This window comes from Trichomycterus rosablanca, chromosome 5 (assembly GCF_030014385.1).
Source record: "Trichomycterus rosablanca isolate fTriRos1 chromosome 5, fTriRos1.hap1, whole genome shotgun sequence".
NCBI lineage: Eukaryota > Metazoa > Chordata > Actinopteri > Siluriformes > Trichomycteridae > Trichomycterus > Trichomycterus rosablanca.
In genome coordinates this window covers 3,297,100-3,323,688 of record NC_085992.1, presented here as the reverse complement: position 1 = coordinate 3,323,688, position 26,589 = coordinate 3,297,100, and the positions used below count along the sequence as shown (strand labels likewise).

At 41.1% G+C, this 26,589-nt stretch overlaps 1 protein-coding gene across 1 annotated transcript; it reads right to left on the bottom strand.

The window, feature by feature from the left end:
- Positions 1-9,225: 9,225 nt before the first annotated feature.
- On the bottom strand, positions 9,226-26,284 carry hpgd (15-hydroxyprostaglandin dehydrogenase). The gene is made up of 7 exons (XM_062995526.1): positions 26,177-26,284; positions 25,942-26,065; positions 22,457-22,563; positions 19,327-19,423; positions 12,043-12,119; positions 11,437-11,600; positions 9,226-9,913 (listed from the first exon to the last, which is right to left on the bottom strand). The coding sequence occupies exons 1-7, from the start codon at positions 26,267-26,269 to the stop codon at positions 9,790-9,792; spliced, it is 786 nt and encodes a 261-aa protein (XP_062851596.1). The 5' UTR covers positions 26,270-26,284; the 3' UTR covers positions 9,226-9,789.
- Between the last annotated feature and the right edge of the window lie 305 nt (positions 26,285-26,589).

The window sequence follows — 26,589 nt, the reverse complement described above, 5'->3', positions numbered from 1 at the left end:
TATGTGTGCAATTTAAGCTCACATTTATAATATACACCGATCAGCCATAACATTAAAACCACCTCCTTGTTTCTACACTCAGTCTATTTTATCAGCTCCACTTACCATATAGAAGCACTTTGTAGTTCTACAGTTACTGACTGTAGTCCATCTGTTTCTCTGCATGCTTTGTTATCCCCCTTTCACCCTGTTCTTCAATGGTCAGGACCCCCACAGGACCACCACAGAGCAGGTATTATTTAGGTGGTGGATCATTCTCAGCACTGCAGTGACACTGACATGGTGGTGGTGTGTTAGTGTGTGTTGTGCTGGGATGAGTGGATCAGACACGGCAGTGCTGGACTGAGAATAGTCCACCAACCAAAGATATCCAGCCAACAGCGCTCCGTGGGCAGCATCCTGTGACCACTGATGAAGGTCTAGAAGATGACCGACTCAAACAGGAGCAATAGATGAGCGACCGTCTCTGACTTTACATCTACAAGGTGGACCGACTAGGTAGGAGTGTCTAATAGAGTGGACAGTGAGTGGACACGGTATTTAAGAACTCCAGCAGCGCTGCTGTGTCTGATCCACTCATACCAGCACAACACACACTAACACACCACCACCATGTCAGTGTCACTGCAGTGCTGAGTGCTGTGCAGATCACTGGAGTTTGCTTTGCTTACACCTGTGATTAATCGTTGTAGCGGAAACACATAGAAGGGATGTCCCAATACTTTTATCCATATAGTGTATCAGTGCAGTACACAATAGCGTCAGTGTTCAGCTTGTATTAATGTAAGAATCATGTTCTGTGTGAATCAGGCTGAAACGTCTCGGCTGATTGATTGTTTGGGGTTGACAGGAAATAGTTCACATGTTTCAGCAAAGCGTTCCTGTACAGCTGGAAAAAAAAACGTGCGCCAGAAAGTCATGATTTATTATTATTATTATTCTGAATCCAGCTGTTTCTGTTTATGTTGGCTGATGAACTGACATGTTTCCTCTCTGTAACCCTGGACGTCATTTATTTTCATTTTCCTCCAAAAAAATGTATTGTAGCTAGATTGGGATCATACGTCTCGACCTGCCCGTGTTTCCTCCTCGATCACAGCTCAGATATTTTCACTGGCGTGCAGCCAGACGCTCATTTCTTGCCACTCAAAACAAACTTTTCACAGACGGGTGAGAGGTGCCACAATAGCGTGTTAATGAGGGAGGGAGGGAGGCCACACGTGAGCGCCTGGAGCCGCGTGTCGGGTTCGAGGTTCTGTGAATGGAACAGTAGGCAGCGCTGTTGTGGCATCAAGAGTTTGACTTCTAATCCAAACTGTGTCTGAGTCAAGTCAAGTTTGTTTATATAGCGCTTTTTACAGTAGACATCGTCTCAAAGCAACTTTACAGAATCCAAGACCGACAGACCAAAAACCCCTCTTGAGCAAGCCGAGGGCGACAGTGACAGGAAAAACTCCCTTAAAATTACAGTAAGAAACCTTGAGAGGAACCAGACTCAGCAGGGACCTCCATCCTCCTTGGGTGGCCAAGTGCAGCCGAGAAGGTGGCACGGCTGAGACTCGAACCCGGGTCTGTGTGGTGGTGCTTCGTACCTCACCTTTAATCACTGTTTAATTAGAGACAGTGGTAGCCTAATGGGTAGGGCTTTGGGCTATCAACTGAAAGGTCGAGAGTTCGAATCCCAGCTCTGCCATGCAGCCACGGTTGGGCCCTTGAGCAAGGCCCTTAACCCTGTCTGCTCCAGGGGCGCCGTACAACGGCTGACCCTGCGCTCTGACCCCAGCTTCCAAACAAGCTGGGATACAGTAAGAAAGAATTTGGCTGTACTAGCTGTAGCCTAGTGGTTAAGGCACAGGACTAGTACAGGACTAGTAATCCTGTACACTGCTAGGTTGCTAATGTTGGGCCCTTGAGCAAGGCCCTTAACCCTCAGTTGCTCAGATTGTACACTGTAACTGTAATGTAAGTATATATATATAAGGAGTTAAGCATGTTCTCCCTGTGTGTGCTTTGGTTTCTGTTTACCTCACACAAACTTAGTGGTTAAGGTACTGGACTAGTAATCAAAAGGTTGCCGGTTCAAGCCTCACCACCGCCAAGTTGCCACTGTTGGGCCCCTGAGCAAGGCCGTTAACCCTCAATTGCTCAAAATTGTGTTCAGTCATAATTGTAAGTGGCTTCAGATAAAAGCGTCTGCTAAATGCCGAAAATGTAAATATGTAGATTTTTTTTCTTCTATTTTATTGTGTGTGGATACATGAAAGTGGCGGCATGGTGGCGAAGATGGCCAAAAGTATTCGGACACCTGACCACGAGCTTGTCGGACGTCCCATTTCCAAAGCAAATGCTATTAAAACCGAGCGACCTGTATGTGATCGTTTTAGCTAGAACAACAGGTTTCACACAAAAGACTTTGAAGTATGTTTGTGGGAATTTGTGCCCATTTGTCTGGCTGATGTGCAGGACGCTGGAGTTTCTTGAAACCGAGATTTTATAGAGCTGCATTGTGCACAGAGGGCACCGTCATGCTGGAATGTTAAAGGACCTTCCCTAAACTGTTGCCGCAAAGTTGGAAGCATGTAAGTTACTTTATATAATGGATTTATTACACCAGTTAGCAATTGTTGTGGCTGAAAGACATAAATTATAAAATAGAAAGGGGTGTCCCAATACTTTTGTCCATATAGTGTGTGTCCTCCAGCCTCCAGGTACTTCAGTTTACTCCAGCCACCCGTTAACATGCAGAATGTGGATTTGCTAATAATAATAAATGGAAGAATGAACGTGTAACCCTAGTAAAGCTGACCTCAGCCTCCTCCCGCTCTGTTTACTCTGGAGTTAATGTGAAACGTAGACGAGTGGACCTGGCAGAACAGAGATCATTGTGTCGACGTTTCCCGCTATAGAAACTTCATAAAGAACGTATGAACCAAACACCTCCTGCTTATCTCACATCTAATCGCCTTTCAGCGTCCTTTGTGTTTGTTTTTCTGTTCGCACCTCCTTTATAATCAGTAAGAACATTAGTGACTTATGCAAACCTCTTAGTTGTTGACTTTTGTGGCATATCTTGGAACCGTATTAAATATGTTTCCCTGTCACCTCACAGCAAAAAGGTCCTGGGAACATTCTGTGTGGAGTTTGCATGTTCTCCCCATGTCTGTGTGGGTTCCTCCGGGAGCTCTGGTTTCCTTCCACAGTCCAAAGACATGCACTCAGGTTAATTTGAGATACTAAAGTCCCCCTGTGTGTGTGTGTGTGTGTGTGTGTGTGTGTGTGTGTGTGTGTGTTTGCCCTGTGATGGACTGGCATCCAAAGCAACTTACAATACAGTTATTGTAAGGGCCTTGCTCAAGAGCCCAAAAGTGGGTTCGTCCTGTGACCACTGATGAAGGTCTAGAAGATGACTGACTCAAACAGCAGCAATAGATGAGCGATCGTCTCTGACTTTACATCTACAAGGTGGACCAACCAGGTAGGAGTGTCTAATAGAGTGGACAGTGAGTGGACACGGTATTTAAAAACTCCAGCAGCGCTACTGTGTCTGATCCACTCATACCAGCACAACACACACTAACACACCACCACCATGTCAGTGTCACTGCAGTGCTGAGAATGATCCACCACCTAAATAATACCTGCTCTGTGGTGGTCCTGTGGGGGTCCTGACCATTGAAGAACAGGGTAAAAGCAGGATACAAAAGTATGTAGAGAAACAGATGGACTACAGTCAGTAATTGTAGAACTACAAAGTGCTTCTATATGGTAAGTGGAGCTGATAAAATGGACAGTGAGTGTAGAAACAAGGCGGTGGTTTTAATGTTATGGCTGATCGGTGTATATAGTACATGAATTCCATGTATATTTGTGTAGTAAAATCTTAACTTGCATTTGCAGCTTTATTGATCAAGTTGTCCAAAGTTTTTCCCAAATCTGTGTGTTTATATTACAGACGTACGTTAGTTTTTGATGCAGTGACGTCTAAAGGATAGAATTTCATAGGCATTCAGTATTGATTTTTGGATTTGGACTGTGTGAGCACTGATTTGTCGAGATGTTCTGCATTGTCGATGGTAAAATTTTGTAATTAATTGTGATTAACTGTAAGAAACATTTACAGTCTTAAACATTTTGCTAATGTTTTGAAAAGTGGCAAACAATTTCTGCATGTAGTCGGCTAAACATTTCATTAACGCTTCTTTTATATCCAGTCATGACAGCATTACATATTTTGAGTTATTGTTTCTTTTTCCCTACAACGTTAATGGTCTTAATTTGCCCCTGTCCCTACTTTTTTTGGTACGTATTAAAGGCATCAAATTAGGAACTAGTGCATAATTAAGTAATTGTAAGTAAGAAATTGTAACAAGCATACCCACCATGAAGATTGTAAGTAAAACATTGTAAAAAGCATACCCACCAAGAAGATTGGCAGAGGGTAACGGTTACAGAATCATGTCCTTTTGCCTTGCCAATTGTAGTGGGCAGATGAGGCACAGAGACATGGATGATTGTCAGTTCCCTGTTAATTTTCTTTCCCCCACAACGTTCATGGTCTTAATTTGCCCCTGTTCCTACTTTTTTGGTACATATTGAAGGCATCAAATTAGGAACTAGTGTATAATTAAGTAATTGTACGTAACAAATTGTAACAAGCATACCCGCCATGAAGATTGGCAGGGGGTGACGGTTACAGAATTATGTCCTTCTTCCTTGCCAATTGTGGCCGGCAGATGAGGCACGGAGACATGGATGATTGATGATCGTCAGTTCCCTGTTCATCCCCCACCCCCCACCCCCACAACGTTCTTGGTCTTAATTTGCCCCCGTCCCTACTTTTTTTTGGTACGTATTGAAGGCATCAAATTAGGAACTAGTGTATAATTAAGTAATTGTAAGTAGGAAATTGTAACAAGCATACCCGCCATGAAGATTGGCAGGAGGTGACGGTTATAGAATCATGTCGATCTGCCTTGCCAGATGTGGCCGGCAGATGAGGCACGGAGACATGGATGATTGATGACTGTCAGTTCCCTTTTAACTTTCTTTTCCCCACAACGTTTATGGTCTTAATTTGCCCCTGTCCCTACTTTTTTGTACGTATTGAAGGCATCAAAATAGGGACTAGTGTATAATTAAGTAATATAGTCATTACAATGAAGAAAGTAAACCTATAAACATCTTTATTTTATTATATTATTAATTGTCCTGTTTTTTTTACAACTTTCCAGTCATGAGTACATGAGCAGAGCTTGTACTGCTCGGTCGTCACACTGCGTTTGTTGCCACCCACCCTGTCCTGAAGTCCCGTTTCTCTGCACTTGTACAGTATTAAGCAATCCTTTGTACCACATCATTAACTGAATGTACACAAGTGCAGCTGCACTAGTTTGAAAGGCTTCGGTTACCGTTCACGCCCAGTTGTCATGCTAGCCTCTCATTATGTGCTTTCACGTCATTACAGAAGCACTTTTCACCGGCGTGGCTCCGTACGTTCTTATATTTAACATACTACATTGTCTTTAAATCTTTAAATCATCACTTAACACTTTACGAAACATCTCCTTCCTGTTCTGCTGCATACCTGAGTGAAACTGAACGTCTCCCAACGTGAAATCACATGGCTCAAGGTTTTCTGGAACACAGGGCTGGGCAGTACCAGACATTTTCGATAACTGTCGTTTCCTCTTTAAGGTTGCATAAGGTCAGGTAAAAGCATGAAGATTGGCAGGAGGTGACGGTTACAGGATCATGTCCTTCTGCCTTGCCAAATGTGGCCGGCAGATGAGGCACGGAGACATGGATGATTGATGATCGTCAGATCCCTGTTAATTCGCTCCAGGTGGACGTGTCCTCTTTTGTCAGCCTTGACGCCGGGCTTCATTCCGGGTGTGTATTTCTGTTCAGGCTGCCCAGTTTGGCTGGGGTAACTCTAGGAAAGTACCATATTGTGCCAAGTAGAGCCACAGACCATTCCTTGGACTTGGACTCTTGCTGTTTGTCCTGACAATGCAGTGTAAATTATGAGCACCTTTAGATGTGCCTTTTTTGTAAATTGATGTGTAAAAATATCAATTACGTCCATTCAACTTCATCTGAGCTCCTTGGAAAGAAGATAAAAGAGTGTTGACGTACAGGTTGGCAGAAATATTGGGCTGGACCAAGCCTGGCATCACAGCCTCAGAGAAAGTGCTGGATGAGACAGAAAACAGCAAGCCTCGGGCAAAGAAGCCGTGATTAAATAGGCACACATGAATAAATGCTCATCAAGCTCATCTGCGCCTCTGTGCCCCGCTGCCGGCCGTTAGTGGCATGGTGGTGGGCATGATACTGTAGTCTGAGCCCCCCTGCCGAACTGTATTGTTACAATAGCAGTAATAGCAGTGTGGATGTATAATTAAATACTTTTATACCCTATATAATGTAATTAAATACCCTAACCACTAGGCTAGTTTAGTCACCTTCCATTACTCTGTAAACACATATTAGTCTATATACTGTACAATCATCATTATCTATTTAATATCAACATTATCTGTTTAATATTCTTAATATTCTTATATGTCTCCTCATTTCACTTACAGTATCTGGTCACTTCTGCACTTTAACTGTATTATATGTACAGTATATAATCTCTATCTTGCACTTATGCTACTGCATTTCGTTGGCTTTGTACTTGCTTATTCTGCACAATGACAATAAAGTTTAATCTAATCTGAATCTAATCTATGTAAACTCCTGCGTGAAACTATAGGCTGCTCAGGGCTAGAGAGTGCCTCGAGTGCTTAAAAGACGGGGAAAGAATTGGGGAAATTAAATAAAACACCGTAATGAATGTTTTGTACTTTAGCGCTGGCCGTTAGATAAAAGCCCGTGCTACAGAACTGATGAGCTGCGCCGTCCTGGCTGCGTCTCAATCAGTGTGTTTACAGCATTTGGTTTCAGCTCATTTACATTAAGCGTAATTAAAAAGTATTTGTACTTTGGGTGTGTGTAAACATGTAAACATGGGTGCAGGATGCAGAACTTTATGGACACCACGTGTGTATGAATCAGTTTTATGTCACACAGAAAACAAGATAGTAACTGGAACTGGAACCGCGATACTTCCTCGATTTTCCGGTTTTTTTAAAATGTTGGTTCCTGTTTGTGGCATTGCAGATCGCTGGTGTTTCATGATTACAGGAGCAGGAAGTCTGATCCATCATGGAGGCCTCAGTCACACCTCCCTGGATACAATCAGTCATGTCTGTATGATGCTGATAGCATTGCTTAAGGTTTGAATCCTGGAACCCAGTGGTTGCGGGCTTGCATAATGTACTTCTGCGCCACCCGAGCGCCCCGACATTAACGTGAATGTTAATATTAATTTTAATATAGATACTGTGGAAATCAATAACTAGCTGTCGAAATAGTCTTGCAGTATATTTTCTACCTTGGAGAATGATAGTAAAGCATTTAAAGTGACCCAACATATCTGAAATCAAACATTTTATATTTTCATTTCTTAAAAAAACTTGAATTTCTCACCATGCGTTCTTAAATGGAATCGTGCACGGACATAATCAAGAACACTTGCAGCTGTAATCACTTAAAATAATCTACATGCTTGTATGATTTTAATACCACTTAGCATATAGATTGTTGACAAACAATCTTGCCAGTGATGTGGATCAAAAAACGTCGGCATTGACGCACGTCAGTGTATTTTTATTGTACAAAGAATGGCCTTGTAATCAAAGCCTTGTCACAATTCGATCCCGGAGAGTCACTGACCGGTCCTTGGACTTCCTCTGTGTTTGTCCTGACAATGCAGTATAAATTGTGGGCACCTTTAGACCCAGATGTGCCTTTTTTATAGATTGCTGGGTAAAAATGAGATGGACTGTTACACTGGTCAGCAACACCAACGGTCTACTGCATTCATCAGCGGACTGACTGTAGGATAGACTAGTGAATGAAGGGAAGGAATATTAGGCAGACTGGTAGATTAGGCGGAGACTGGCAGAGTTGGGAATTGGCTAGGGAATAAACCTAAGCCCTAAAACCCAACCTGAGCTGGGGTATTCACCACCGGCTCAGACTGAAGGAGTCACTTGGATTAGTGATGAAACGTTTCTCCACACCACAATGTGTCCAGATCAGAGATGGTGACTCGAGTCTGAGTAAGTCGCACACACAGCGACTTCAGACTCGACTCGGACTCGTTTCAAATGACTTGTGGACAGCAAAAGTCAGCAACATTAGTTATGTGTGACAATTATATATACTGTATACCATATGATCCGACATCATTCTGATCAGGTCACTTTCTGCTCTCTAATAATAATAACGCTCCGGCCGTCTTAACCCGCAACACACGCAATGGCTAAATGTTCCAGCTTTTGGCGAAGTGATGAAGCGTCGCTCCCTACTTATACCCTACGTAGTGCACTTCACAGGAAGAGATAATGGGAATGAAACGCTTCACAGAATTGGCGCTAATGATTTTAAGAACCGCTTTCTGAACCAACCAGAGCTTCTGATTGTAATTGTTAGTAAGAAATGCTGTTATTTATTCAGTTTATTCATTACACAGATGACGTGGTAATGAAACGCTCAATCGGCTTTCTAACGAGTTCCTGTTTTACTTCACAACCGGGAAAAGTTTTTAATTATAAGCACATTTACAAAATAACGGATTCTATTCCTAATGGGACACACGCTTATAAATTTAAAAATAATAAGCTAAGATAATAGGCTAAGGTAAGCAGTGGTTATGGATTTTTTGCTGTGTTTGGGATTTTGGCCGCTGTGCCGTAATTTGCAATGAAAACAAAACGTCAGTTTAAGCTTGTAACTGGTACCTAGGAAAGTAAAGGCACGAAGTAAAACGGCTAAATACACTCGCTAATCTGTTGTTGTTTTTATCTGATTTTACAGATTATTTGTTTATTTCTACGCTACATTTCCAATATATGTTTTGTGTAGATTATACTGACTCGTGACTCGACTCGGACTCGTATTTTGTGACTTGTGAACATCTCTGGTCCAGATGAACTGATTCAACTTCAGGGCTTCATTTCATAGCCAAATCCCAAATCTGCAAGTCCTTAACTGGGATTGTGTACCTGGGTTGAGCATGCATCAAGATCCTAAAACTCTTTTGTATTCAGAGACGTCGGTATTGCTGATGCAAATGACCAGTAGACTGAAGACCCTGAATGACTGACTGAACGAGAGGAATCAGGTTATGCATAGTAATTCTCTCTTTATTCACTTTCATATAAACATCATTGTAAAATGCATTACAGAAATATACTGGCTATTACTCAATGCGGTCGATCTGCATCGAAAATGAAGCGATTTAATAAAATGAAAAAGTAAAATCTGTAAAGAATGAAATCATCAATAAATATAGCAACTGTTTTCTTAAAGAATAATTATGAACATGATTTCAGTGACATCACAAACACACACTAATCACACACAGTAAAAGAGAAACCTTATTAGAAGACGAGCCCTTTGTTTCAACATGTGAATCCTACGTAATTCATCATTCCTGTTTCTTTAATCTTTACTGAACAGGTTTTTTTTCTCCTCACATGGCGTCATCGCTTTTCAGATCCTAATCTGCGTCTTAAATCGTCCAGCTAGGGTTTGTGTTACGCTCCCCTAATCCTGCTGTGGGATTAATTTCAGGAGCGGTTAAGACGAGTGGTGAAATCTGGACTCGATCGGGATCTAATCGGTATCGTCACGCCTTGTAGACGGAGGCCCTGAGTTGGGATCTGCTGGATCAGCGCCAGATCAGGCTGAGAGAGGCTCGTACGTATGGAAGTGGATCCCTTTAGAGCAGGTGATCTTCATTACGGCTCCGTTCAGACTCTCGTCGGTTATAATGCGCATCATTCCTTCAGCGATCATAGATGGTCTGAAAACACATACACCATCGTATAAATGATTAAAAAATAGATGCTAATAATTCAGGTAAAGTTATGAAATACATATAACTGGGCAGTAGAGGAATATACAGTGTTTACAGTGTTGGTAGCAATTTGCATATCCTCTTTTTTAAATAAATAAATCTTTTATTCAAAGTCTTGATATTAAAAGACCTTATACACTTTCCCTACTTTGGTTCCACCTAAAATGTATTTTAATACTAGTGCAAGGTATCTATACCCTCTCTTGCTTTGGTTTCTTACCCTGCGGTACCTTTACTAGTCCAAGGTCCCCCCATACATACTCCAGACTTTTTTGTTTGGTTGCTTTACCCTCTTAGCACTTTTCCACAAAAGAACCCTGGTTCTTGAACTGGTTCTGTTCGGGTTCCTTCGAATCTTGGTGTTTTTTAGAGAACCGGCTTGTGTTTCCACCAGTTTTGGGAGCCAGGCATGCATCACCACGGTGGGCGTTACACAACGAAAGTACAGAGTACTAACATGATGCCGGAGCGTGTGGATTATCTGTGGGGATTTGTGCTGTTGTTATAGATGTTCGTTTTTATGCAAAAAGCATCGCTCAACTATTGCTGATAAGAAGACGTAGACGGTGACTCCGTTCCTCGTGTTTGTCGCCATTGTTGCTTCCTTTAGTGCATTTACATGAGAAGCGCTTTGCTCTTCGCTCTCACAGCGACCCTTGGCGCAAATCCATTAAAACATCACTAAAGTTCCACGACACGAACATCCATTTGTGTGAAATGACCATCAAATCTAGTCTAAAAGCTCCACATGTATCTGTGTTTAGCTGTATTTACTTCATGTGTGTGTTCATGCAGCTCGGAGTTCTGAATTTGCTTCTCTGGAACGTTGGAAAAGCTTAACGTAAAAAGCGTAACGTGTATGTACAAATGTACTAAAAGTCGACACAGCAACACTAAATTTCTCTCCGTTATTACAGGTTATAAGTGCTCTGTACTGCCCAAATGCATCGCTCATTGTTTTAATAGAACAAGCCTGTACTGTCTTGGTCGCTTTTACCACGTCATATCAAACAGTTCGTCTCACTTGAGGTGCTTTGAAAATATCAGCGGCAAACTGGCTCAAAATTCAACCAGGTAAACAGCGCAAAAGCGGTTTTGCAGCTTCTCATGTGAAAGGACCGAAACCTCTACAACTTGACACGCCCACAGATGACATCACGGTTCGCGCCAAAAAACCCAGTATTCTGCGGTGCCAGCTGCAAACGGCAGTTCACATTTTGGAACCTCTTTTTTTTGGTGAAAACACACTGGACTGGTTCAAAATCAAGTTTGCGAACCGTAACGGAGACCATTCCGTGTCGGTGGAAAAAGGGTAACTGATACCTAGTACAGAATTCATCCCTATACAGTCTTTTGCGTTGTCTCCTGTTTTTTATATACATTTTTATATACAGTAACAAATATAAGTAGACCCAAATAAACAAATGTGCTCTATGCTGTAATTATAAATATAAGCTACAGATACTCACTGAAGAACCCCGTACTTGTCCATCCTTTGCTTGAACTCATCTTTAAACTTGACAAACTTGCCCATGGTCTCTTCGTGCTCGACGGTGCGGAGTAGCTGCGTGTCAACAAAGGCTGGGCACAGGATGTTGATCCTCACCCCGTAATCGCCCTGCTCTGCTGCGTCCTGCCCACGGAAAAGGAATCAAATCAGTCTAGTGCACATACTTTCAAAAAATGAGTAGCCCAGGGCTTTTCTGACCACTGTCTATGAGAAACCTCCAGCATTTAATAGATCCCTGACTGTAATATGCACTGTTGTTACCAAACAGGCATTGGCATGCACATTTTTTGGCAGGTGATCCTAATGTTTTGGCTCATCAGTGTATATAATAAAAATATAAAAAACTTGAACTGTTTTAAAATCAGAACTGATCTGAAAATCTTTGCTGTGTATTTTATTTACATTTTTTTTTAATTAGGCTTGTTGAATTAGAAGGAATTAAAAGCCCTGTTGAAGAGCAAGTGGTGGCTCTTAATTCTGAGATTTAAACTCATAACCATCTAGAATACTGTGTCATACAGACCTACACGAACTGTATGAAGGATTAAAGGCGGACTGTACTCACGGCCAGGGCTCTGGAGAAGCCGATGACGCCGTGTTTCGTGGCCGTGTACACCGGCTGATGAGGAGAGTGAAGGAATGCTGGGAAAAACAACAACAAATAGGCAAAGTAAAGAGTTAAAGAGGTAAAGAGTCACAGTAGCCAATAGTTTAAGGTGCTGTTTAGCAAGGGAATCCAACATGTTTACATTCAAGGGTGAAATGAACAACCTCTGACCTGACTGAGAGAACCATGGAGCTAGATGATCCAGATTATTATTTCTGCTTTTTACAATTTGTCAGCCCCCCCAGTCAGCTCTTCTCTATAACTGAACTCTAAATAATCTAAGAATTTTGGCATGTTTGCATTGGAGAGCATTACAGCAGGGGGTGGAGTAAAAGGCAGGACAAATGTAAACAAACCAGCCTGGACATGTGACTTTCTGCTGCTTTTTAACTCTGTTTCATCATGTTGACTTTATATTTTCAGCATATTTGTAATATGAAAAATATATAAACTTGGCAGCCTGGTTTGCGTTCTGGCTCAGTTCCAATTCAAGCATCTATCAAACAGGTAACTGTAAATGCAAACAGGGGATTTGTGTGCACCGCCCGAATTCCAGGCGCCCCTCGGCCACCTCGATTCCAATGCAATCCCGTCAGCGGTGTGAGGTAACCTGCACTGCGTCACGTAACGCATCAGATGTTGTGACATGTTCTGCTTTTCTTAAAGTTTTCACTACAGATCTTCAGCTTCAAAGAGCGAAGGTTTTAATCCTGCACTTCTACGAGCACTGTAACCCAATCTCGGCGTCTCCGTCATGGAAAACAAAACACGAGCCCAGGATTTCTCCATCCGCAATAATTCGGACATAACGAACCCCGCCAGCTGCTGAGCGCTTCCAAACCGCAGTCGTCCTCCAGAAACCTAAACTGGTTAGGCATCATTTCCTCGGCTAAATGAAGTTCAGTGCCCTTTTTTTTTTCTTTACAAAGCTGCATAAATCCAACCAGGCGTTTTTTTCCTTCCCCTAAACTCTAATAAACTTCAGCAGGCTTTCCTGGCGTTGGTTCTTTCAGTCTGAGCTGTTAGTGCGCAGCGCACCTAATCCGCGTCCTCGAGCCCGGAGGCTACGACATGATAAACAACTTTACGGCCTGTATCAACCCCCCTATTACTGACGGAGACGTGCAAAGACAGAGTTTACAATTAAACAGCTTCCTGTGTTCTGGATGAGTAAAGCCAAACAGCGCAGACGAGAATAATCCACACATTTACAGCGGGCGCCTCTGTTTCACGTTTTAACCCTCCTCCTGAGGCGCACTGGGTTTGCAGGGCGCCAAGTCCTGTAATAACCTTTGGGGGTTTGCCAGCACGTAATACATTTATATTTAAAGCGACTTGCTGTTCTTTCTGAATCCATTCATTCATTCATTCATTGTCTTATCCGCTTATCCAATTAGGGTCGCAGTGGTGCACTGGAGCCTATCCCAGCTTTTCAATGGGCGCAAGGCACACAGTAACACCCTGGACTGGGCGCCAGTCCATCGCAGGGCATACAAACATACACACACACACACACACACACACACTTATAGGGCAATTCAGTGTCTCCAATTAACCTGACTGCATGTGTTTGGACTGTGAGAGGAAACCGGAGCTCCCGGAGGAAACCCACGCAAACACGGGGAGAACATGCAAACTCCGCACAGAAAGGACCCGGACCGCCCCGCCTTGGGATCGAACCCAGGACCTTCTTGCTGTGAGGCGACAGTGCTACCCACTTAGCCTTGTGAGATTATAATCCTATAGTGGCATTAAGAAAAGCCTTAATTAGATTAGACTGACTATTCAGACAATGGCTCTCACTGGGGTTTGGTGGAGTCCTGGAGACTTGGAGGCTTTGCAACCCTTGTCAGAATTATGTATTATACAAACATGATGGAATCTGCTCTGTTTAATTGGTTACACTAAATAAATGACATTTAATTTGATTAATTAAGTAAAAAAGTGCCAATTATTTACAATTACTGTCATAATTATGATACATGTGTTGGATAACTGCTTGATTTTTGTAAAGGATACTTGGTTTAATGATCTGAAGTAATTTATTATGACAAATCTGTAATAACAGTGGTATTTACGAAGAGGATGCAGTGCATGTTTATTACTGTACAACACTGAGATCAGATCTGAATGCATCGCTTGAGCTTCAGTCATAACACCGGAACTGTGTGAGCACTAACGTTAGTAAACAGGAACATGCTGATGATCCTTCCGCTCTGGATATCAGTGACTGTAATCAGAGCGGCGGTTCGGGACGGGGCCCTGTATCGCCCGGGGCCGCGTGTAAGCGCTTTCTGCCCGCTCTTGTCTGAACGTGCCTGAAGTGTGTTTAGAGGGAACGTCATGTTTTGTTTAGTCCTGCCTGCTCTGTCAGTTTCAAAGGAACCGAGTCTGATCTTCGGGGAACATAACGTCGTCCGTGAGACGTCATCGTGAGCTGTAACGGGCGAAGATGTGAACAGGAACGTCAGCGCCTCACCACAATAACACACTTCTGATTTACTGACGCACTGAGTGTAATAACGAAGCCGTCGTGGTTATGTAATAAACTTCAAATCCCGATTCTCGATAAGAAACTAGTTTTGCTTTAGAAATGATGTGATGAGTCAAACGAACTAAAAGAATCTCCAGCAAGCTTCATGTAATCTTCAGATGAGACGTTTCCACAGTGTGGTAACACTCGCCAAATATCAGCGTATCAAGGGACAGTCATCAGATACGTCACACCTGAATTATCATTAAATAAAAGTTGTTGAAACGTAATCTGCACATATTTGGTTTTGTATTTAGATAGGTGGATGGACGAATAGATAGGTGGATGGACGAATGAGGTTTTTCAAATAGTTCACAAAGGAAATTAAAGAAAATAAATTGCATTAAAAAGGCTTCATACCCACAGGATATAAAAACACACTAATCATGGAGTAAAGAATGAGAAAACAGAAAGAAATAGTAATAGGTATATTAACACAGAGCTACTGAGTTGGCGGCCACAAAATATGTATTTATTTAATATTTAAATACATGTATTTATTTATTTATTATTACATTTTATTTACACGTTTATTTATTTATTTAAATATATTTATTTATTATTTCAATGTATTAGTTTTAGCAATTTATTTATTATTTCAATGCATTTATTTATATGTATTTATTTATGTAAATACATTTATTTATTTTTTATTTAAATGTATCTACTTTTTGGATTTTTTATTTAATTAAATGCATTTATTTATTTATTATTTAAAGTATTTCATTTTTGTAATGTATTTAATATTTACATTACATTACATTACATTTATTTAAATACATTTATTTATTTAAATACATTTATTTATTTATTATTGAAATGTATTTACTTTTTGTAATTTGTCTAATATTTAACTACATTTATTTATTTAAATACATTTATTTATTTTTGTTTAAATGTATCTAGTTTTTGTAATTGATTTGATATTTAATTACATTTATTTATTAATGTATTTATTTAATTAAATGCATTTATTTATTTATTTTTTCAATGTATTTAGTATTTTTAATTTATATAATATTTAATTACATACATTTTTTATGTATTTATTTATTTAAATACATTTATTTATTTATTAGTTAAATGTATCTGGTTTTTGTAATTTGTTTATTATTTAATTACATTTATTTTTTTATATAAATACAATTATTTATTTATTAGTTAAATGTATTTAGTTTATTTAACATTTAATTAGATTTATTAATTGATGTATTTCTTTATTTAAATACATTTATATACATTTATTTATTATTTAAATGTATCTAGTTTTTGTAATTTATTTAATATTTAATTACCTTTATTTATTTATTTATTTATTTATTTAAATGTATCTAATTTTGTAGTTTATTTAATATTTAATTACATATATTTTTATGTATTTACATGCATTTATTTATTTATTATTTAAATGTATTTGTTTTTGTAAATTACTGAATATGTAATTACATTACTTTATTAATGTATTTATTTATGTAAATACATGTATTTATTTACTGGGAAAGCTTTAAGTGCCGTGTAGTGCATTACAAAATGCAGTTATTTATGCAGTTATTTATGCAGTTAGTAAAGATTGTTTAAATCTGACCTGTTTATCTGGGGCGTGAACTGATCCTCTATATAGACTTTAAAGAAGCTTTAAAGTCATTTATTTTGACACACGTTTGATCCAAACGTGCAGAAACGTTTATTTTCTCTCTGTGGTTTAAGTTTATACAATATTACCCAACCAGTATTTTCACTCTACACAAACGTGTAAAGAACAAGCTGCCCCGGGGCACTTCAGGTGTGATGGTACCTCACGCACACCTGTCCTGAGTAATGCTACAAATGAATACCCCCAACCACCCGAGGGCCGAATCCCCTCTCGGACTCTCGGACAGAGCAAGATGACCCAAAGAATCATCAGTCTTCTGGGAAGGTTTTCCACAGGAGTTTGTAGTGTGTCTGTGGGAACTTTTCGTGCTCTACAGGGTTAAAGTCGGAGCTCTGTGTGGGTCACTGATGTTCCTTCAAACCAAACGTCTCAAACTGTGAGCACAAGTCGCCTGTGCTGGTTCTTAAGGGTTAAATCTGAGAGCCTCACATTACTCCTCCACAGCTTTTACTTATAGCTACAGCGAACCTGGAGCAGCACAGTGACTCATCACATCTGAGGATTTGGGGGGTTGGATGGGGCGCAGTGTTACTCTGATTTGGGGGGTTGGAGAGGGGCGCAGTGTTACTCTGATTTGGGGGGTTGGAGAGGGGCGCAGTGTTACTCTGATTTGGGGGGTTGGAGGGGGCGCAGTGTTACTCTGGAGAGGGGCGCAGTGTTACTCTGGAGAGGGGCGCAGTGTTACTCTGATTTGGGGGGTTGGAGAGGGGCGCAGTGTTACTCTGTTTTGGGGGGTTGGAGGGGGCGCAGTGTTACTCTGATTTGGGGGGTTGGAGAGGGGCGCAGTGTTACTCTGTTTTGGGGGGTTGGAGGGGGCGCAGTGTTACTCTGGAGAGGGGCGCAGTGTTACTCTGATTTGGGGGGGTTGGAGGGAGCAAAGTGTTACTCTGGAGAGGGGCGCAGTGTTACTCTGATTTGGGGGGGTTGGAGGGGGGCGCAGTATTACTCTGATTTGGGGGTTGGAGGGGGCACAGTGTTACTCTGATTTGGGGGGTTGGATGGGGTGCAGTGTTACTCTGTTTTGGGGGGTTGGATGGGGCGCAGTGTTACTCTGAATTGGGGGGTTGAAGGGGGGCGCAGTGTTACTCTGTTTTGGGGGGTTGGATGGGGCGCAGTGTTACTCTGAATTTGGGGGTTGGAGGGGGGCGCAGTGTTACTCTGATTTGGGGGGTTGGAGGGGGCGCAGTGTTACACTGTTTTGGGGGGTTGGATGGGAGGGGCGCAGTGTTACTCTGATTTGGGGGGTTGGAGGGAGGCGCAGTGTTACTCTGATTTGGGGGGTTGGAGGGGGCGCAGTGTTACACTGTTTTGGGGGGTTGGATGGGAGGGGCGCAGTGTTACTCTGATTTGGGGGGTTGGAGGGGGGCGCAGTGTTACTCGCTACACCTCTCGATTCTCCATTCTGTAAATTCTGTTTATCTTCAGTATGTCTGTCCTGCAGCTGTTAGCACACACACTCACACACACACACACTCACACACACACTCACACACTCACACACTCACACACACACACACACACAGTCCAACTCTGTTTGCATTTTTGGCTCCACGGATCTAAATGAAGCGTTTCCAGCTCAACTAAACCACATCCTGCAATCTTAATCTACTATAACTACCACTATTACAATTCAACTATTTTAACTACCACTATTACTATTTAACTACTACTATTACTATTTAACTACTATTATAACTACCACTATTACTACACAACTACTATTATAACTACCACTATTATTACTCAACTGCTACTATACCCAAAACATTACTACCACAACTACCACTATTACCACTCAACTACTATTACTATTTTCAACAACAATTTCCCTTGGGATAAATAAAGTATCTGTCTGTCTGTCTGTCTGTCTGTCTATCTATCTATTATAACTACCACTATTACTACTCAGCTACTGTTATAACTACAACTATTACTACTACAACTACTATAACTACCACTATTACTACTCAACTACTCTTATAACTACCATGATTACTACTCAACTATTATAACTACCACTATTACTACTACAACTATTACTATACCCAAAACATTACTACTATAACCACCACAATCACTACATCTACCAGTATTACTATTCAACTACTATTTCAACTACCACTATTACTATTCAACTGTTACTAGAACTACCACTATTACTATTCAACTACCTTTATTACTATTTAACTACTACTACTACAACTACCACTATTATTATTTAACTACTACTACAACTACCACTATTATTATTTAACTACTACTACAACTACCACTATTACTACTCAACTACTACTACTACAACTACAACTATTATTATTTAACTACTACTACAACTACCACTATTATTACTCAACTGAAATACAAACCCTGGATCCCAGCAGTAGTGTTCTAGCGTATTTTACCGTCTCCGCCATTCACATAAAAGTCAGTTCTAGATTATTAACTTCATCAGCTAATTATCAGCTAGTTATCAGCTAGTCAGCGTAGCTGCACACACACACGGTTCTGAAACGGCATCACGGCCTCATTTATTCCTCTTTTTTTTTTTATAAAACAGCTCAGCAAACAATCACACAGCCAGAATCAACATGAGCTTTGTGCTCCGTACACACAAACGTTCAGCAGCGCGGAGTCCAGAAATCCAAATATTTACAGGTAATAAATCACAGTAAAACATCCGTTTAGTTCTTTCTGCAACATCTGTTGCTTTTAACATTGTGGCAACAGTTTAGGGAAGGACCTTTCTGTTCCAGCATGACTGAGCCCCTGTGCACAAAGACATGAAGAAATAAAGAAACTCCAGAGTCCGGACCTCATCCCCCATCAACAGCTCTGGAATGAACCGGAACACCGACTGAGGCTTTCTGGAACGGGCACAAATTCCCACAGACCTACTTGAAAGCTTTTGTTATGGCTTAAAAGACTCTGTTTTAATGGCATTTGTTTTTGAAACGGGACGTCCGACAAGCTCATGCTCAGGTGTCCAAATACTTTTGGCTATGTAGTGTAGCAAGTGTGTATAACAGTGGTGTGTGTGTGTGTGTGTGTTCCTTACCTGCCATGGAGGAGACGTTGATGATGACTCCGCCCTCTTTGCCGTACTCTTTACTCATGTGCTCCAGAGCCAGGTACGTTCCCTTGATCAGAGACGTCTGGAACACACACACACACACACACACACACAGTCAATAAACACTCATATCTGATGCCTGAGCGGCCGATGAGCCGTATTTTAAGCTACACTACGGCTAAACCACTGAGCGTATTTTACAGCTGCACTACTGAGAGCACTAAAACTTAAGAATAAATACATAAATAAATCAGAGACGGGGACTCGAGTCCGAGTCGCACGTAAGTCGCACACACAGCGACTTCAGACTCGACTCGGACTCGTTTCAAATGACTCTGACTCGACTCATGACTCGCAAAAAAATTACTCGTGCACAACAAGAGTTGCTAGTGTCAGCATGTATTAACATGCTGTGCCAATTATATATATGTGTAAATGTTCCAGCCAGCTTCCGGCGTAGTGATGAAGCATCCCTCTCTACTCCCTACACAGTCTGAAGTTTACTTCATTTGAACATTTTCGTTACCTTTGAATTGGAATCTCACTTAAAATGGTGGAATACCCTACGTAGTGCACTTCACAGGAACAACTGGGGTGAATGGAACGCTCCTACAGAATTGGCGCTAATGATTGTAAGAACCGCTTTCTGAACCAATCAGAGCTTCTGATTGTAATTGTTAGTAAGAAATGCTGTTATTTGCATTTATTCAGTTTGCGTCACACAGATGACGTGGTAATGAAACGCTCGATCGGCTTTCTAACGACTTCCTGTTTTACTTCACAACTGGGAAAAGTTTGAAGGTTTTTAATTATAAGCACATTTACAAAATAACGGATTCTATTCCTAATGGGACGCACGCTTATAAATTTAACAGCATCTGGAAGAACAGAAGCTAAGGTAAGCAGCGGTTATGGATTTTTTTTGCTGTGTTTTGGATTTTGGCCGCTGTGCCGTGATTTATCGAGCGCTTTTGTTCTGCAATGAAAACAAAACGTATCAGTTGAAGCTTTTAACTGGAACCTTCTTGTTACAGAAATTACATTCATTTACACAATGACGAGGAAAGTAAAGGCACGAAGTAAAACGGCTAAATACACTCGCTAATCTGTTGATGTTTTTTATCTGAACTTACAGATTATTTGTTTATTTCTGCGCTACATTTCCAATATATGTTTTGTGTTTATTATATTGACTCGTGACTTGACTCAGACTCTAGTCTAAAGACTTGTGACTTGACTCGGACTCTAGCCTAAAGACTCATGACTTGACTCGGACTCGTATTTTGCTACTTGTGAGCATCTCTGAAATAAATAAGCTTTCTCAGAGGAGTGGAGGCTGTTCTTGTCACAAAAGGGGCAACTTTACATTATTGTTAATAGTTTTAAAATGGGACGACTCATTTTTATTTACATTTACATTAAAATGATGACCATGTGGGCAGCCGTAACTCAGCTATTAAGGTTCTGGCCTAGTAATCGTAGGTTGCTGGTTTAAGCCCCACCACCACAAGTTACCACTGTTGGTCCCCTGAGCACAGGCCCTTAACTCTCAGCTGCACTTTCGGTTCTTCCGTTGTTTTGCATAAACGCATCAGCTCAGTGACGTAGATGTAAATGTGACGCCAATTTGAATACATTTGATATTTACAGCGAAAAACAAGCCCGACTCCTCACAGAGAGAAAACAGAGGTACGGCTCGAACCCAGGTCCTCGAGGCTCACCCATCGACTAGACCAGCTGTTCACCTGCTTATATAGACGTGTACAATCACTAAACATGCAGCCCAACAGGTTTCACCAGTCGAACATGCTAAGTAAAGGTCTAATGCTAACTACATGCTGCTGAATGAACGTCAGCAGTCCACGGAGCTTCATTTACATCACAGACAAATATTTACATTCAGGATTTCTGTTAATGTAAAACCTGTAACTGCAAACACGAGCAGCTTCAGGGGTCAAAATCCTAGAAACTTTATTATCACGTGTTCCGAATTTATATTCCTAATATTCATTCTCATCCCACATTCTACAATTTATCTGCATAATAAAACACAGATTACTACATTCAAATATCCAATTCAATAAGCTTTTTTTCATTCCATTTGATTTCACAGCTTGTTTGTTGTTTGCAGTTCAGATGTTTAGAATCAGGTTTTTAACCTTAAAACTAACGCTGTTTTGTGATGATTACTATTAATATTTTAATAAAAATACTAGTTAGCATTAATTTAGCAGAACATGCATATCGTTACAGTTGGGTGGTGGTGGAGTCACAAATATGTGCTGCCCCTAAAAGGTGGTTCCTGACCAAAACAGGTTAATAACCCCTGCTTTAAATCATCAAGAAGTATTATTATTATTACTGTTATTATTATTATTATTATAACCTTTAGTAACCTTATTATTATTATTATTATTAATATTATTATTATTATTATCATAATCATCATTATTATAACCTTTAGTAACCTTATTATTAATATTATTATTTATATTAATGTTTTATTATTATTACTATTATTAATATTAATGTTTTATTATTATTACTATTTTTTATTAATATTAATGTTTTATTATTATTACTATTAATATTAATCCTTTATTGTTATTACTATTATTATTAATATTAACGTCATATTATTATTACTATTATTATCAATATTAATGTCTTATTATTATTACTATTATTATCAATATTAATGTCTTATTATTATTACTATTATTATTAATATTAATGTCTTAATACTGTGGTAATCTGCGCTGCTTTAACACAGCAACATTGTGTTTATGCTGTATAGCTATAACGCGGCTCCAGTTTGCGGTCGTGAGTTACAAATGACTCGAGCTGCTGCTGCTACATATTGTGAAATGTAGCGTGTTTTAAATAATCATTTTTGTTTTCAAAAAGCGTGAGAAATCATCACTAGACACAATTACAGTTACTGATTGACGCTTTAATATCATCTTTGGTCAGATAACTCAGATAAGTAGGAGGTACGAGGTGTTTGGTGTGTTTTCTAAATTCCACGTGGGTGCCTCTGTGCCCCGCAGCAGTGTGAGTGAGACGGAGATCTGAGCCGAGCTGTGTAAACTGTGACGGGAGCGCCGGGACTCACCAGGTTCACCTCGATGGTTTTCTCCCAGTTCTTCTCGTTGTTAATGCCGGCGTTGTTGATCACGATGTCCAGTCGGCCGAACCGCTCCACTGTCCGCTCGAAGGCCTCTAAAAAAAAGAAAAAATGCACAAAGTATTAATACTGACCGTAAACTCTAAACTGTAGGGTGTCCTGCGGCGACACGAGTCCTGGGGACCTGGGTTTGATCCTCACCCTGTTTTGCTATGTAGAGAATTTTTACCAGTTTAACCAGTGTCCATGCAGGTCCCTTCCACACACTCCACTGACATACAGAAGGAGGACAGGCTGCTCTTAACTGTCAGCTATCAATTGCTATATGGATTAGATGGACAAAAGTATTGGGACGCCCCTTCTAATCATTGAATTCATGTGTTTAAGGCACATTAACTGCTAACACGTGTAATAAATCAATTATCTAAAAATGATATGCTTCCAACTTTGCAGCAACAGTTTAGGGAAGGTCCTTTCCTGTTCCAGCATGACTTTGCCCCTGTACAAGCTCTATAAAGACATGAATGGATTGGAATGAACTGGATCATCAGCTGAGGCTTTCTTGACCAGTATCAGCGCCCAGCCATACAAACACTATTATATCTTGACTGAATGGGCACAAATTCCCACAGACATGATTCAAAGTCTTGTGAGAAGCCTTCTCAGAAGAGCAGCTGTTGTTATAGCTGAAAAGATCACACAGAGGTCAATCTGTTTTAATATCATTTGATTTTGAAATGGGACGTCCAACAAGCTCATGGTCAGGTGTCCGAAAACTTTTGGCACTTTTAGGTCCATATTGACAGCGTCACTCAGTGGAAACAAGTCCGACAGTATTATTTGAAGACTAGACACCAAATTTGTACACTTTGAGTCTGATCAACACTTTTAGAATGAATTCAACTTGGATTGCGAGCCAGGCCTTCTCTTCTCTTCCAACATTAGTACCTGCCACCACTGGCTTTTGACTGTCTGGGCACAAATTCCAACATACACACTCCAGTCTTTGTCCTTTCACATAAGGTTTGATGTATAGAGACATGAAAAGCTCAATTTAAAGAAACTCCAGTGTCCAGCACAGAGCCCTGACCTCAGCCCCACTCAGCAGCTCTGGAATGAACCGGAACATCAACGGAGGCTTTCTGGACCAATATCAGCGCCCAGCCATGAAAACTCTGTTATATTTTTCACTCAACAGGCACAAGTGACCACAGACATACTTTGAAGCCTTGTGAGAAGCCTTCTCAGATCCAAAACTAGTGAGCAGCTCAGTCATACCAGCACTGACTGATAAACGACATTGTTTGACCAATATTTTGTTCTTCTATGTTTTGGTGCCTCAGATTTGACTCTGGTATGAATTTCAGACAATATTGAGATTTGAACCCAGCGTTTGTTTTTAAAATGGGACGTCCAGCAAGCTCATGGTCAGGTGTCCAAATACTTTTGGCCATACAGTGTACCTTTTTGGTCGATATTGACTGCTTGCAGAGAGCAAAAAAGCACAATCAGATATTCGAAGACATTTCGAGTCTGATCTGCTCCTCTTCTGTTCTTCTATGTTAAGTCTGACGACTTGTTTACGATCCTCAAAAGACGTGTCGAAAAAGTCCGTGTCTGGAACGTTCTCAGCGTGCACTCAAGATCCAAAACTAGTGAGCAGCTCAGTCATACCTCCACTGACTGATAAACGACATTGTTTGACGTGCATTGAATGTTTCGAGTCCTCAGATTTGACTTCGAACCCAGCGCTTGTTTTTGAAATGGGACATCCAGCAAGCTCATGGTCAGGTGTCCAAATACTTTTGGCCATATAGTGTACTTTGTTGGCTAAAAGAACGACCAAATCCTCACAAGATTAAGCTGATCACTCAGAAGATACAAGTCGGACAGAATTACCTGAAGACTAGACACCAAATATTTGTACATTTCGAGTCTGATCTGCTCCTCTTCTGTTCTTCTGTTAAGTTTTGTTTACGATCCTCAAAAGACGTGTCGAAAAAGTCCATGTCTGTATCCAAAACTAGTGAGCAGCTTAGTCATACCCCCACTGACTGATAAATGACATTGTTCGTCATGCATTGAATGTTTTGGTCCCTCAGATTTGACTCTGGCATGAAATTCAGACAATATTGAGATTCAAACCCAGCAAGCAGGAGCTGAGACGTGCACGTACGTCCACTGTAGGTCAGATTCAAAGCTAAAAGAACGACCAAATCCTCACAAGATTAAGACGTGTCGAAAAAGTCCATGTCTGGAATGTTCTCAACATGCACTCGAGATCCAAAACTAGTCAGCACCTCAGTCATACCACCACTGACTGATAAATGACATTTTTGACATTCATTGAATGTTTTGGTGCCTCAGATTCGACTCTGGCATGAATTTCAGACAGTACTGAGATTCAAACCCAGCGAGCAGGAGCTGAGACGTGCACGGACGTCCACTGCAGGTCAGATTCAAAGCTTTATGTAGAGTTAAGTCGTGTTCCTTAAACGTCTTGATCTGGTTTAGATTTGCCTGCCTTTTAGACTCATTTTTATCTTCTCAAATCTTCACTTCACTCAAAATCTGAGCATCCAGAGAGGGTCCCATGAAGAGGTCTTTCTTTACCTCTCTTAAATCTGCTCTATGCTCTCTGGGAAGGGGGGGGGGAATCTTCTCCTGGAATGTAAAACATTCCAACGTCTTCACCCCAGGCTCTCTGAAGTCCACATTAAAATGAGCTCGGGCTCCGAACAATCGAACCTTGTTATGAGGAGCCACCACACAAGTGCTCAGGGGATTACTATCTGAGAAGGAACCTCGGCCCGGGCCAAATGTGAGAGGACGAGACATGTCATGATCAGATTAAAAATAGAGTAAATAAAAGCAGAACACACACACACACACACACACACACACACACACTAAAGAGGAGTGCTGCAGGCAAGAAAATAAAGACAGCGGGTGCTTAAATGCAGCAGTTTAAAAGTACAAGTGAAGCAATAAATCGTTTACAGAAAACATTCATTCATCTGTAGTATCTGCTTCATCCTGGTCAAGGTCTTGGTGGGTTCAGACACCGCTCCCACTAGGGACAATTTACAGAATAGCTAGTCAACCAGCAATCCAGGCCACCCTAGAGATAAGAACCGAACCCAGGTCCTTAGTGCCCATCTTGAGACCTGGGTTCAGGAGACATGCGCAGCAAGTGGATAGTAGCTCCAAAAGTAAGTGACCGAAAGCGCAATGGATTGACGGGTGGATTTAAAGTGGTCAGACCATCCCAGACCCACTGCAATCTTGACCAGAATAAAGCAGTTAATATTGTACATTTGTAATGATTTCTCCTACATATTCAGTCACTCAAGTAACATCACTGGGTCCAGCCTGGTGCGGTCAGTACTCGGACATCATTAGCCTACTTCTCCATGCATTTTGCGCAATATTGTAAATATTCAGTGCATGAACCCGATGTGTGCAGATCTTACCCTGCAGCTTCTCTCCATCCGTCACGTCGCACTGAACGAAGATGGAGTTTTCTTCCCCATACTGCTGATCCAACTCCCTCTTACACTCCTCACCGACCGACTCATTTAAATCCACCAGCGCAACCTGAACTCACACACACACACACACACACACACACACACACGAACAGGAGTGTGAACACGTTCAACTCAGAAACTACACTGAACCTCATATAGTAAATAAAATGAAATAAACCTTGGCTTGGTTCTTCAGCAAGTTCTCGGCTGCAGCTCGTCCGATGCCCTGCGCTCCTCCGGTCACCAGCGCCACTTTCCCCCGTAGCGCCATTTGGCGCCGATCGCTCGCAACTCGCTTTAAATACCGATCCGAATCCGACTCAGGATCCGATTCCCTAAACGACTCGGTTCATTTCAAGTAATTCATAGGGTGAGTCGATTCTATCCGAGTAAAAGGCAGAGCTTTCTAATACGTTGGTTCTCAACCAGAGGGCTTTAGTGAGCCTACAGGGGGGTGCTGTTGCATTTAATTGAGAAGAGTAAAAACAATGGGTTGATGGGAACATCAACGGAGGCTTTCTTGATTATCGCTGCCCATTTTTTGACTCAATGGGCACAAATTCCTACAGACATGCTTCAAAGTCTCCAGCA

What these genes read in the sequence shown, in the direction of transcription:
- hpgd (XM_062995526.1), bottom strand. Translation starts at nt 26,269, where the DNA reads ATGGCGCTACGGGGGAAAGTGGCGCTGGTGACCGGAGGAGCGCAGGGC. An exon ending in TGCTGAAGAACCAAGCCAAG is followed by an intron (nt 26,066 to 26,176) that starts GTTTATTTCATT and finishes GTGTGAGTTCAG; the next exon opens with GTTGCGCTGGTGGATTTAAA. An exon ending in GGATGGAGAGAAGCTGCAGG is followed by an intron (nt 22,564 to 25,941) that starts GTAAGATCTGCA and finishes TCTTTTTTTTAG; the next exon opens with AGGCCTTCGAGCGGACAGTG.